We start from the raw sequence: 14,259 nt of genomic DNA, 5'->3' as shown, positions 1-14,259 counted from the left end.
ATAGCATTCGTATGCTTCTGCTTTTCTATACACAATAAGAAAATCTCTTTAGGGAGACATAAGAATGAAATTTGGTAATGGATGCAAAATTGTTTTCTAAAAATGTCCGTGGACCAAGCTAGTTTCCATGCTTTAAATGAGTACCCGTAAAAGCAAATTAGACCTAATTGTTATGATGAAATTGCATTCAGTTCTCTGTTGACATTTTTGAACTATGTATGGATAAGTTCTTTGTTCAAGATGTAGATTGTCACAGTTTTTTTTGTCCCATTATCATCTTTGATTAAAAGAAAATGCTAATCACAAGTTCTTCCAGATTGCCTTTATGGAGTTCTGGAATTTCTTTTTGGTGCCGCTTTTCATTTCTTTAATCATATCAATTATTTCTTGCACACCCCCCTTCCTTCCACTCCCCCTCAAAGCATTTAAGTCTAGATTTTGACAATACTGTAAGTTTGTCAGAAGAAAAATATATCATATGATGGCAGTGGGAATAACTGCACTGTGCATGTGAATGTCTGGTTTGCTTGTACTCATAAGACTCGGACATGTACACAAAAGACAGAAACAGAAACATGCATGCACATCTACATTTTTATTTACTCTTATTGATGAGATCCTTAGAGATTTACCTGAGTATCATTTCTCCTGTTGAGGATGAAGGTGAGATCCTTGGGCTTTTATATTCAATTGTCATTTCTGTTGCCTGGAATAAAAGAGATATTAAAACAATTAATTGGAGCCATGTCCATTTTATTGATCATTGCCATAGATCTGTGACTCTGTCGGCAAGGTTTGCCATGTGTGATGTGGAAATGAATGCTTAACCTGAGATCAGTAGGGTGAAGAGGAGGCAGAGAGTTCTTTTGCTTGGCAACTTATTTTTTTCCCCTATAGTATTTTGTTTTGCAATTTTTCCCCTGGTAAGTCTGCAGTATCTTTCCCAACTTAAATTAGTCCTATTATCCAGTGTGGTCTTTTGCATTCTATGTAGCTTTAATTTTCCACGTTTCGTCGTTGATCCCTCTTTGTGCATTTGGTATTTGAGTTTTGTCTGATCTCTGTTTTGTTATTTTACTTTTATCTATATAGCAGTTATGTTCGAAAACACTGATTCTCTATCTGGTTAAAATTGTTCTTTTGCCTATTAAAATGTTCGGATCAGATCGCTTAGGATTATCCTAATCTTTGTTCCTGCCAAATCTGTCATCCTAGACTGGATCCAATTTTTTTTCCATCAAATCTTGGATTATCAATCAATCGATGATATCATCAAATATACATCTCCTAGAAATAAAAAGAAAATCTGACCATTATATTCTCATACCAGGTATCTTTTTTTGGTTCACATCACCTAGCATTACCCTACTTTTAGTTTTGCTTTCATTTTATTAATGCTTTTTGAGGGAATTCATTTTATAAATGTGTTCATTGAATAGAAGCCTGACCTGCATATTATCTCAAGCGCCCTTGCACCTTCTTTGAGTCCGCACCTTCCTCAGAAACTCAGGCATCCAGACCGTTTTGTTCGGCCATTCCCTATGCTCTAAAAATTTAGGAACAGGCTCCTGAGATTCAAATACAGCGAAAGCCCAGGTGAGATTGGCTGCCAATCACCAGCAATAAGGCTATCGGCTTTTGTAAGCTGCCAGCTAGCTTGATGGTAAGATCTTTTGGTGGTTATGCTTGAGACTTCGGAAGTGATTTTGGTCTGCCTTAAAAAAAAAAAAAAAAGGAGCTGAGTAGCCAAAGATCATTAAGATTTAATGTTTCCTTTCTTTCTTTGCTGCTTTTTTCCCTGAGGGCTGCAGAAAAACTTTTTTGAGTATGTTGGAGGATTTATGCCATCGATCATTGGATTCACTGTTGCATGCATGCTAGCCAGTCAGCTGTAAAATCTTATAAAGATAACAGAAAATGGCTGCAGCTGAAAAAGAAAAATCTTCACACAGAATGAAACTTTTATGAGTATGGATTGCCTGGATATCATGAAAGAGTTTGCATAAAGCTATTTCATGCGTAATTCTATGGAAATCTGCTTTCTCTCTTCTTTGATAATAGTTTGATATGTCTACACAGCTAATCTACGAGCTCTTTGCTTTTTTTCTATAATTTTGCCATATTTCTCCCATTGTCCAGTCATCTTTGATCTATTTTACATGGAATACTACTGTAAAGGTATTCCGGTAAAATATCCTCTCATTGCTTTCTGGTTTTCCAACCATCTGCGTTTCCACCAATAATAACACAGCGAGTCTCTATTACTGTATGATTTATAGTCTATTGATTCTCTGTTCTTTCACAGGATACCACGTTGATTGGGGTGGTTCTCTTTGACAAAAAAAAAAAAATAAAAAAAAAATGAAACTCTTAAATCATTTCAAGTATTTCTTCATCTCACCACCATTTGAGCAGTAGCACCACTTAAAATTTTGCAGGATTGTGCGCGGTGAACGTTGCGGGTCCACCGTCGCCAACTTGTGAGCCTCGACGTAAGCCGCAACTCCGTAAAGTGGAGGGAAACATCTAGCCGTTTAACTTTCAACGTAACCTGGAAGTCCTCGTTGAACCTAATTGCCAATCGGTCTACTTACGAAAGCTTTTTGGTAGGTTGAGTACATGGTGGCTTCACGTCTCCGATCTGGATTGGCTTTGCCATTCTGGATGTCTTGGTCCCCAGCACTAATAGCGAGGTTGCTTGTAGGAGGTGAAGAGGTTTTCTTCTTCTTCTTCTCTTTCTTTTTTTGGGTGGAGGAAGAGGTTTTCTTGTTTCAAGAGTTTGTTAGGCCAAAGTTAAATATTTAATAACAAGAAAAACCTCATAGTCAAAGATACTATTGTTAAATAACACATCTTTTCCTTATATAGAAGTCCGACTAAATATTGATCTTTAGTGCATCTTAGTGTTTATAAGCCTGGGGCAGGTTCCTCTGGTAGTTAAGTGTTCTCCATCATGAGTTTGCAATAAGTGGTATTAGAGCTGTGCTCAATGTCTGACACAATTATTATAAAATTGCAAGCTTATTTCTAGTTGGGAAGTGCCATGTTGGCTTGGTGGCTAGCTTAATTATAGTTTCGGATTTTTACATTTGCATATTAACTAAAAACCACTCCAAAATCTAAATTTTATGATCTGCATTCTTGAATTATATTATCGTCATTTTTAGCCATCTAGATGAAATCAACAGTTTCAAATCTCAATAAAATTAGCAATTTCAAATCCCAATTAGTCGAGGCTTTGGTTTCTGTATTGCGAAATCTTTATGATATTAATATATATAAATTTAGATTCCAATCACAATTAAGATTAGATAGATTAGAGCATATGCAAACCTAACGTGAACAAACTTCTTAGTAGATTCAAGCAGCTAAAGACATGATCATACTCGACTCAACCGATTCTCAACTTTTCCATCTCTTCTACGGTGTCACCAACGTGCTCAAAGCCATCTAGTTTACATATTACCGACTACATAGCGAAGACTTTAGGTGCCATAAAATCCAAACTTTTTTTTTTTTTTGAGACACGCCAAGAACCATATAATTATCACATAATGATCCAATATCTAGCGATCCCAATTGAATAGAAAAAATCATATAAATGAATCTTTAAGAATGACCATCATTTTGTTAACCTTACAATTTATCAACTACATCTACCAAGGCTTCTCATCCTTCAATCAACATCTTCCAAGATTTTTCAATGCCCCAACCGGGACTACTTGCTTCAAATCTATTTAAGTGGGCTGGTCTTGTGACAAGTGAACACCTGGTTTTCCCTGAATCCGGACAACACGGGGGAAGGGAAGCCGACCTTGTCCTATCTGAATCCACGTGGCACACAATCATTGGTGTCTGCGACGTGTAATGGTGAGAATCCGGAGTACTAACCAGGCGTATCAGCATCCGCCCGTCCGATTCCGAATCGGATCCCGAAGGTTGAAACAACAAGCCTTCAACGGCGGCATCCGGTCGCCGGGTGGGCGGGTCTTCCGAATCGTTTGGGGACTTGGATTTGGGGCTTCCTTCTTCTCTTCGCTTCGGAAACGGGAAGGAAAAGATGGCGGCGAAGTTCTCCGGCTCTGGGGGACTGGTCGTCGTGCCTCTTCTCCTCCTCTACTTGTGTTGTTCCTCCCAACCCCCCCTCGTCTCTGGCCAAGGTAGGCCCTTTCCACCCCCGTCTGATGAATCTATTGGGATTTCGTTTTCATGAGCTGATCCGGGATTGATATGGATGATCTTTATGTTAGATTGCTGTAACTAGGATGGTACTTTTCAGGAAACGATTCCGTCCAAGATGAGGGTGATATACCGCTTTGGATCTTTGAATTTTCACTGTTTTTTAGGTTTCTTTAAATCTGAAAGATAGAAGTTCAACAAAGATGAATCTTGATTCTTGAAACTCTGGATTCCTATTCTTGATTTTCTTGATTCAAGTCGATCTGGTCGATTCTTTACCATCATTGTTCCTCATTGGACAGTTTACGCAACTGCATTGGTTGTTCGTGGGTTAATATGGGACGATTTCAGTGTTCTGAACGTATTGGAATTGATGAGAAACCTTCGAGATTCGGAATTAAAGGCGTAGGTTGACCTTGTCTGCTGCCATCGGTTTTTCTTTTGATCGGAAAGGAAGGTATGCTGGTATTGGGAGGCGGATATCGCTGGATTTTGCTTTCTGGGCTGAGTTTTGGAATCTGTTTCCGTACTGGGATATTTCTGTGATAATACAGTTTTCCGTCTTATCTTCTTGGATCTGAAAGGGAACCATAGCAAGACTGATCTCTAGAGTCTTGCTTTCTATCCACTTTCTTGGTGCATAACTCTGTTACTCTTTCTCATACTCAAATTCTCTTCCATACCTGTTCCTGATTCGAGTAACCTTCCATAGGCCTCTAACGTAATCCTAGAAGCTAGCTAGCATGGTTAAAAATGAAGCATTAGGTGTTTCTTGTCTTTACCTCCCTGAGACATATCTAACTGCATTGCAGCAAGAGGATACCGCTAGAAGCACTCAAAGATTTTATGTCAGCAATCCCCTTGGGCCAAAACTAGCTAACATGGTTAAATATGAAGTCTCAGGGATTTCGTCTTCTCCATCCCAAGACATATCTAACTGCCTTGCAGCAAGAGGATACTGCTAGAAGCACCCAAGGATTTCATGTCAGCAGACATGGTTAAATATGAAGCATCAGGGGTTGCCTGTCTTCACCTCCCCAGGTCATTTAACTGCCTCGCAGCCAGAGGATACTGTTAGAACACCCAACAATTTCATTTCAGCAAACATGGTTACTATGAAGCCTCAGGGGTTGCATGTCTTCACCTCCCCAAGACATTTAACTGCCTCGCAGCAAGAAGATACCGCTAGAAGCACTCAAAAATTTCATGCCAGAAAACATGGTTAAATATGAAGCCTCAGGGTTTGCCTGTCTTCACCTCCCCAAGACATTTAACTGCCTCGCAGCAAGAGGATACTGGGTACCAATAGAAGCACTCAAAAATTTCATGCCAGAAAACATGGTTAAATATGAAGCCTCAGGGTTTGCCTGTCTTCGCCTCCACAAACATATCCAACTGCCTCTCAGCAAGAGGATAGCGCTAAAGGCACTCAAAGATTTCATGTCAGAAATTTCCTTGGGTGTCGCACATTTAGAATTTCATACACCTAGTTACCAACTTGAGGATGCTTTATGCAAGCAGTAGATACATATCATTAGCGACAAAAATCCAAACCACTTGCTTCCTCATAGTGCTACATCATTCCTGATACACATTATATAACTTCTATGTTTTCCCGAAACAACACCATCTACATTTCCTCCCTCAGGGTTTTGTTTTATGCTTAAAAATGATGAGGTATTGTAATTAGCCACTCCCTTCTGCCTTTTTTAAGTTTTCTATTGCGTCAGTTCATTTTTCCAACTTCATGGCCTCTCTTACCCGCCCAATGTTACCTGGACAGTTCAAATTCTGAGTTTTTGCTGTAATTGGACACTTAAGACACTTGGACACTTTGTTACTCTTCTTGACAGTTCAAATCAGTGCACCATTATATCATCATAATTACAACTCAACTTTTGGCACTTATACCTAGAAATTTATGAGCATGGTACACTGTACCAATCGGTATCAGTGCGTACTAAATATACTGTACTGTATTGGTGCCGAACCGGCATATGGTACAGAGGGCGTATCGAGTGTCCGTATGCCAAATGACCCTCATACACCGAGCATACTGACATTGTGCCAAGTTATTTCCAGTACGGAGTTCGGTGCCGAGACAATATATCTTGTATACAAGTCTAACATCATAGAAGCAAAATTTTACGAATTCTATTGTGCAAAATAATTGGTCCAACAAATTAGTCTTTATATGCATACATGTGTGCATATCCATAAACATATCTATATAGTATTGGACGTATCCAATTTTTTTTTTAAGATTCCATGTTCAATTGGGACAACCATGTCATGTATCCAGGTAACATTGATCCCCACCTAAGAAGCCTTGTAATAAGATTAGGAAGTCAGCCAGCAAAATCTGTTTCACGCACATAGAGCCTATCATGGGAAGTGCCTTCTTTTGCTTTAATAATGCATTCTATCGAGTGAAGCAATCTTGCAAAAGGACACTCTCCATTTGCAGCATTGTGAACTTGAATCCATTATTCTATATTATATATGCATTTGAAAATAGTTTTAAGTTTTCATAACTTTTCTAATTAGATTATATGAATAATAATATAAAATGCCAGTTTCTGGACATTTTGTACCATTCTTTCCTCTTTAAAGATCAGTATATATACCTTATTACACAGAGTAATGTCAACGAACTTTTTCTTTAAGTTGTTTTTTCAAATTTTGTGACGGATATGTTGATATCTATTTTGATATTATATTGGCTTGTCTAATATGCAGAAAGCCAAAAAGATGATGCTATGAGTTTATTGAAAAGAGCTTCTGACATGATAAAGGTGAAGCAGTATAATGATGCACTTGGACTTCTCAATGGCGCAATAGAAGCAAATCCATATCTTTCAGAAGCTTATTCACAGCATGCATCTGTTCTTCGTCACTTATGCAGGTGTTTTTCTGCTATATGTAATTTTTGACAACACTTGCATGTATTTGAAATGTCTGACTTTTTGTTTGCAATGTAGTATCCATGGAAATTGGGGGGGGGGGGGGGGAGGCGTCTGTGCCTTCATTTGGTCTTTTTTCCCCTCCATTTTTCTACACCAGAGGCCTGAGGTCTTTAATATGAATTCAATGAACTTTGTCAATTCAGAAATTATCAGTCCAATAACATTTTATGCATGTACAACATGATGTTATTTTGCTTGGGATCCTATGATAGGGGCATATAATTCTTAACCCATGGATTTGATAACTCCAGGTGTTGATACAAGTAGCTATACAGAAAAATTGAACTATCAATTTTACCTTCATTTAAAACCCGTGCATGTTGCCATTAATGCATAGAGCTGAAGAATATGACATTATTCTTTGTTTGAAAAGGTTTGAAGTCAACTTGAAGGTTTTCTGATGTCAAGCTACTAAATATTTTGAGTACATTGACAAAATACCATCACATAGCAAATATTGTTGATGTAAATTGTGGGTTGTAGCATGCTCTATGTGGTGTGCTTGATACAGTATAATGATTTCCCCCCCAAAAAAATAATAATTGACCCATTCTTCATGATTATATAGTTGACCGTATGCAATTGACACTCTCATGTATACTAAAGTAAATGTATATTAATTGATAATATAAAGGACAATGTTATAAAGAAAGAAATTGTTTAATTGGGAAGATTTAATCTGACAGAATTGTCTTAGGGCATGTCTCACTTGTGCAAAACACTATGATTTTAAAATAAATGCTATCTAACTCACGTATTCTGATGCAGATTTGAGGAATCTGAGAAAAACTATAAAAAATTTCTAGAGCTAAAACCTGGGATGTCTTCAGTGGAGAAGGAGCTCTCTCAGTTATTGCAGGCCCAAAGCGCATTGGACTCCGCATACAATCATTTTGAGTCTGGTGATTTTTCAAAAGCTTTGGATTATATTGACAAAATTGTCCTTGTCTTTTCTCCAGGATGCTTACGGGTACCATTTATGGATTACTGATGTTTGTCTGTGCTTGTTAAATTAGATAGAGATTGTACCAATAAGCTGCAATCTTACTTCAGTGAAGCATGTCCTTTGCAGGCAAAAATTCTCAAGGTGAAATTGTTGTTAGCACTGAAAGACTACTCAAATGCTATTTCAGAGATTGGATACATACTTAAACAAGATGAAGATAATTTGGAGGCACTACTGCTCCGTGGCCGTTGTTATTATTATCTCTCAGACCATGATGTTGCTACAAGGTTTGATTCATGAAACTTCCTATACAGATGTATGTTAAAAGTTTCAAACTTTGTGTTATATGTGCACTCTTTTGCACTTTGCTGCAATGATGTTCTCCTTTTATTTAAGCTGCAGTTATTAGCTCAACTCTGCAGACTATCACTTCCAAACATTTGCAATGTCTAATGTCTACACATGTTTAATATTCTGTTGCATATTAGAGCTAATTTATTCTAGTGCTTTTGGTATGTCAAGAAAAAGTGAACAAAAAGAACATGACAAGTTGTCCATTGTTCAGAAGAAAGCTTAAGATGCAGGCAGTACTATATCTATGTTGGTAACTATGCATATTGTTCAGGCACTTTCAGAAGGGACTCCGTCTAGATCCAGAACATAGTGAACTGAAGAAAGCATATTTTGGATTAAAAAATCTCCTAAAGAAGACTAAGAGTGTAAGGCTATTATTCTGGAGCTTCTATGTGAATCTGAATATTACCATTTTATTGTATATTCATTAAATGTAAGTTGATGGGACTATTGCAGGCAGAAGACAATGTTGCGAAGGGTAAGCTACGATTGGCTGTTGAGGACTTCAAGGCTGCCCTTGCAATGGACCCCGGTCATAGTGCTTATAATGTACATCTTCATCTTGGTTTATGTAAGGTCTTGGTTAAACTTGGTAGAGGAAAGGATGCTATCAAAAGTTGCACAGATGCACTGGAGATTGATGGAGAGCTTGTTGAAGCATTGTCTCAGGTTTGCTATGGCGTTTCAAACTTCAGCATCTTCTTGGAATGCTTTGTTCAGTCTTTCTGAACTAAATGCGTCCTAAGCCTTAACAGGATTTGGTTGGCTTTTGGATGGCCTGAAAACTTTGATATCTAGATCCTAACATCATTAGGTAGCATTTTTGTGCTATACTAGTGCCATCAGCTACGCTAGTGCCATTTGGTCCGGAAAATGAAGCCAGTCTTTGTGCAAGGTTGATGCAGTAATCACCATAAATATCCATGTATTACATTGTGAATCTTATGAAGACATTTCATAAAAGGTTAAGAAGTCCTGTTCTAAATAGTAATAGGTCTTGTTTAAGGACAGTTTGTTTATGAAATACGAACTTGTGCAGAGGGAATGTCAGGCCTTGGCATGCCAGCTCCTATCCCAGCTCTTCAATTTAGGGATGTGAGCATAGTGACTATAAGCTTATGTATCCATTATCTGCTGTAGATTCTGATTACCCTAATTCATCTGGAAAGTTGACCTAATTATTGCATACCCCTATTTATACTCACTATTATGCCTTGAGATGATTTTTTATTATTCACAACCACAAAACCTGCAGTGTTCCACTAAGTTTGACTGTCACAATCTGTTGTAATGAGTGTCTTAAAAATAATGGAGCCTTCATTTAGTCAGTTGTGTTGGTGAGGCAACACTGCTATAACTATAACCATTGAGCCTTTTCCCAACTATTTGGAGAAAAGTTATGGACATATTTTTATGACTGGCTGTCTAACCTGACGTTCACCCTCCTCCTTTCTCATCCAGGCTTGGGACTAGCCACGATGGAGGCAATTTTTTCTCCAACCTCCTAGCTGGCATGCCTTTTGCTAAAGGTGGCTTTCCTACATCATTTTACTATCAGCACCCATCTGATTGTCCCTTTATAATAATCATTCTCCCTTTAGTCTAATTCTGTTTGTTTTGCTGCTAATATCCAGATAATTGTTTCAAATATATGGGTTTGAAACAATTTTACCATTCTGTTTACTTTTCTCAAACGTTGTTGCCCTGCTGCAATACTTCTGCTGGAAAAGGATAATGATGGTTCAGTAGATTTTGAGTTGAAAATGGGTGAGCCATTTCAGATGAGTATATTTGATATGAAAGGAAGCTCTTGACTATTTGCTACAGCATATTGTACTTACCCAAACCCCAGACTGCTCCTTCCCCAAGGAAGAAAGTTTGTTTTTCCATATTTGAATGTATGTGCAATATTTTATGTGATTATGGTTTGGCCATCTAGTAAGCATGCTGCTATATATAGATAAATATTTGTGTCCATGCATCCCCATGTCATAACATAAAACCTATAGGTACATCCCCTAGTTATTATTATATTTTTTCTTCTTTTCAACTTAACATATTAGAAAGAAATCATGCCAGCATGTAAAGGAAGCAATAGTCTTTATTCTATCAGTTTCAAAAAACACTGCAGCACCACCTACAAAAACAGCCTAAATCATTTCTGAGTACATTCTCAACGTGGTGCCTGCTCATCTAACTCTTCCATTTATTGATAAAAGTTTAAAACTTTCCACATGTAAATTTGGAGGAAAAAAAGAAGCAAAACAGTAACATTCCAAATTTATAATGTTTTGCATGAGTCCTTGAGGTTCATATTTATAAATGCACTGTCCATTAGTTTGTGCTGCCATTTTCTTACTCTCTCCTGATAATGTTTAAAAGAAATAAGATCTCATCAATCAAAAGTGGTAGTGTACTCATCAACTGGCATTAATAAAAATCAAGGGAAAAAGTCTAGTCCTTAACATTTTACTGGCTGATGAGCTCTCACATATCAATCAAGTAGTCCTTCCTTTTTGAGCCAGACATTTAAATATAAGTGTCAAGTGCTAGCACCAATCAACTTTGGTATGGAATGTGTAAATAGATTAATTGGAGTTTAAACTATCTGTTTGCTTTCGAAGAAATGAGGTAGTAAAGTTTTATCACAATTGACCTTTGTGGAGCCAGAGATGCAGAGTCAAGTGAGCTATATATGTTAAACTTGAAGTATCTGTCTGTTTTACTGCTCAACATTCAGGACACCAATACCACCTAGTTTAAATGATTTTCACTGTTGCAGAATTGAAATAAGGGCCTATACATTAATGGGCCCTTTTGCCTTCCAAATGTAGCTGGTTATGGTCTTGCATTTCTTAGAATATTGTTGCTTGAGAAGACCAATCTGTTGAATAGCAATCTAATGGCTTTTTTATAATTTTTTTATGGACATAAATATCATGTAAGCAAAATAGGATTAGGACTCTCCACTATGTGAATCCTCTACTAACCTAGTGGTTTAAACACCATGAACGTCTTTAGTTTTAACAAACTTAGATGATGGAAGTTCTGGAGGTTAAAGTTTTGTTGGTCCTTTGCCTTTCTGCTAACATTGAGTGCAGGCATCTTCTACTATTCCTTACAGATAATAACTGCTCCATGAGTCTGATCCTGTCCTTTCGGAGAAATTGTTTATGCATCTAAGAAGGATGAATTTGCGAAGATACAAAATACTTCTGTGATTAATTTTAATTACTAGTTGGTGCCACAGTTCATAGTCTGTCTAATAGATGTGTTAATTGTGAAATGGTAGAGTTTGGATATGTCAGAATTGCCTAGCACATCATGAATACCTTGTCTTCCACAAGTTATACATCTACCATGACAATCTTTTGTGCTTGAAATTGGTGATATTTATCTGACAGGCCTAGCTGTCTCTCTGCAGAGAGGCGAGGCTAAACTTATAGCAGAAGATTGGGAGGGAGCTGTAGAAGATTTAAAAATAGCTGCTCAAAAATCTCCACAGGTTCGTTATATAGTTCAAATTTTCATTGAGCATTATTGGAAATAATATAACTCTTTTTTTACTACTACTACTTTAGAAAAAAAAAATCCCTTTTCCTCTTTTCTAATTGTTGGCTCCCTGAATACTTGACATTGTATTGATTAAAACTCTGTTGATTCATGTTGTGGTTACAATACTTTTCCTACTACTTGATTTAGGAATTAGGGTATCTATAGCATGATTATTATGTGGATCTCGAGCTCTTCTTTATCTGCTGATTGTTTCTCTCATTCTATATGCTCTCTCTATTTAAAGTTATTCTTTCCCCTGAATTTGTTTCAAACTAATTTGAATAGATGGACATTGTCAACTTGTAATAATTTACAATTTTTCAGGATATGAATATTCGAGAAGCACTTTTGAGGGCTGAAAAATCACTGAAGTTAAGTAAACGCAAGGACTGGTACAAAATCCTGGGGATTTCAAGAACTGCTTCTATTACAGAGATTAAACGGGCCTACAAGAAACTTGCTTTACAGTGGCATCCAGATAAGAATGTTGATAACAGAGAGGAAGCAGAGGCCCAATTTCGAGAAATTGCTGCTGCCTATGAGGTAATATAAACATAATATGTTAGCAGTAGTCTTGTTTATCAGCTTTTTAGCGGCTGTACTAAAGATGAACGTCCCGTGTTTTATCATCCAACAATTAACCATCTTTATTTTAATGCATCATATTGAAATGCATGAAATTGACTGTGCTTGTATCTATGCCCAATATTGTAACAAAATCCAAAACAGCATTGTCTTCCATCTGTTTTGCAACAAAGAATGCTTAAACTTGTATATTGTAGGTGGGCCAGAATTTTCAATGTTCAAAATTATTTGAGAAATCTGTCCATATGCTGCCAATTCACTTTAGAAAATTAGATAAACCTTGAAAGAACGTAGAAAAGGCAGCAAGATCAGATAAAATACCTCTAGAAGTATGGGGTTATGGGGGGGAGTTGAATTTGGTCAAACAGCTAACGTGATATGAAGGATCGTTATGGTCTTTAAGCTTGTTGAACAAGTCCTATCTGAAGATATAAGATAGTTTGTTATTTTCAAAATTCAAGCACTTGCAGTATCCAAGATGACGTTGTTTCATTTTATCTGGCATTGCCTGCCCCATTTTATTGAGGTGCTTAGGTTCGCCAATTGTTCTTGCTTCACTTGTCTTATTCAAAATTTGCTTTGAAGCCGTTCCTATCATATGCATCATATTTCTGTTTTATCTTTGTTTGATTCAGAATCTTTGCTTACCTGCTATTCTGACTCTTCTAATCTCCCTGCAAAGGTACTTGGTGATGAAGAGAAACGTACAAGATATGACCGAGGTGAGGATGTAGAGGATATGGGTATGGGAATGGGAGGTGGAGGTTTTAACCCTTTTGCTGGTGGAGGACAACAATTCACTTTTCACTTTGAAGGAGGATTCCCAGGTGGAGGATTCCCTGGGGGCGGTTTCCCTGGAGGATTTGAGTTCAATTTTTGATCACACCCATGTGTTATTTCATTCTTTACTCAAGTTTCTCAGATGTTTACTGACCCAAAGAGGTGCTGCAGAAGTCGGAGGTTGAGCAACGAAAGGAATTGAGACATAATCGAGACAATGGAATATTTGAGTTGGGTGCTGACTGCTAACAGGTATTGGATTTTGGAGGAAAAACCCAAGTGAGGCTTGTTAGAAATGAGATTGGGTGGGAATTAAGTTAGAAGATGTTGCAACCCATGGTGCCAAAACCCATGTTGTTTATAATGTATTGATTTTTTTTTGGAAGAAGGTCTCACTTTGTTATAATTACTTTCTGGGGATGTCCCAATGGAAATGCTGACTTGTATAGAATTTGCATCAGTAATCACATAACAGTTCTTATTCCAGAAGCATAATGGTAGTGCATGCCTTTTTTCCTCTCTCTGTCTCCCATTGGATCATTTGTGTTCTCATGGTTATATATTTGATAGATCTTCGACTTGAGGCAGAAGGCAAACCAAGCAGCCTAACAACTGGAATTTTATCAACACCTTGTTTTTTACCTTGAGGGAATCAATTAGGACGGTGGATCACCTGCAGGTCGTCTTGCACTCCTGCGAGACCCACAGTAATAGGTATCCTCTGGCTGGGAAGAAATTCAGGAGTCAATTATAGTGTTAAACATCACAAATTGGTTCGCCCTTGGGTTGTTAAAGAGGGTTAGTAATAATAGTACGGTATTGCCATAAGGTGCTGTCACAAGACTCACAACAATTCTCATAAGAAAATAAGCCTTCTATCAGTCTTATGATGCC

General features: G+C 37.5%; 1 protein-coding gene across 1 annotated transcript; it reads left to right on the top strand.

The window, feature by feature from the left end:
• The first annotated feature begins 3,892 nt into the window (after positions 1-3,892).
• LOC103706675 (dnaJ protein P58IPK homolog B-like) lies at positions 3,893-13,851 on the top strand. Its single transcript, XM_008790868.5, has 9 exons — positions 3,893-4,160; positions 6,919-7,084; positions 7,914-8,115; positions 8,218-8,378; positions 8,717-8,810; positions 8,902-9,114; positions 11,870-11,950; positions 12,325-12,543; positions 13,268-13,851. The coding sequence occupies exons 1-9, from the start codon at positions 4,061-4,063 to the stop codon at positions 13,463-13,465; spliced, it is 1,434 nt and encodes a 477-aa protein (XP_008789090.4). The 5' UTR covers positions 3,893-4,060; the 3' UTR covers positions 13,466-13,851.
• The last annotated feature ends 408 nt before the right edge of the window (positions 13,852-14,259 follow it).

The sequence above is a fragment of the Phoenix dactylifera genome, chromosome 17 (assembly GCF_051530095.1).
Source record: "Phoenix dactylifera cultivar Ajwa chromosome 17, Ajwa_hap1_PhDact_Kaust_v1.1, whole genome shotgun sequence".
Lineage (NCBI taxonomy): Eukaryota > Viridiplantae > Streptophyta > Magnoliopsida > Arecales > Arecaceae > Phoenix > Phoenix dactylifera.
Note: the sequence above shows the minus strand (reverse complement) of the source record. Positions and strands in the feature narration are given on the sequence as shown.

Coding starts and splice junctions, on each gene's coding strand:
- LOC103706675 (XM_008790868.5), top strand. CDS start 4,061: ATGGCGGCGAAGTTCTCCGGCTCTGGGGGACTGGTCGTCGTGCCTCTT. Junction 8,811..8,901: donor TCCTAAAGAAGACTAAGAGT/GTAAGGCTATTA, acceptor GGACTATTGCAG/GCAGAAGACAATGTTGCGAA. Junction 9,115..11,869: donor TTGTTGAAGCATTGTCTCAG/GTTTGCTATGGC, acceptor GTCTCTCTGCAG/AGAGGCGAGGCTAAACTTAT.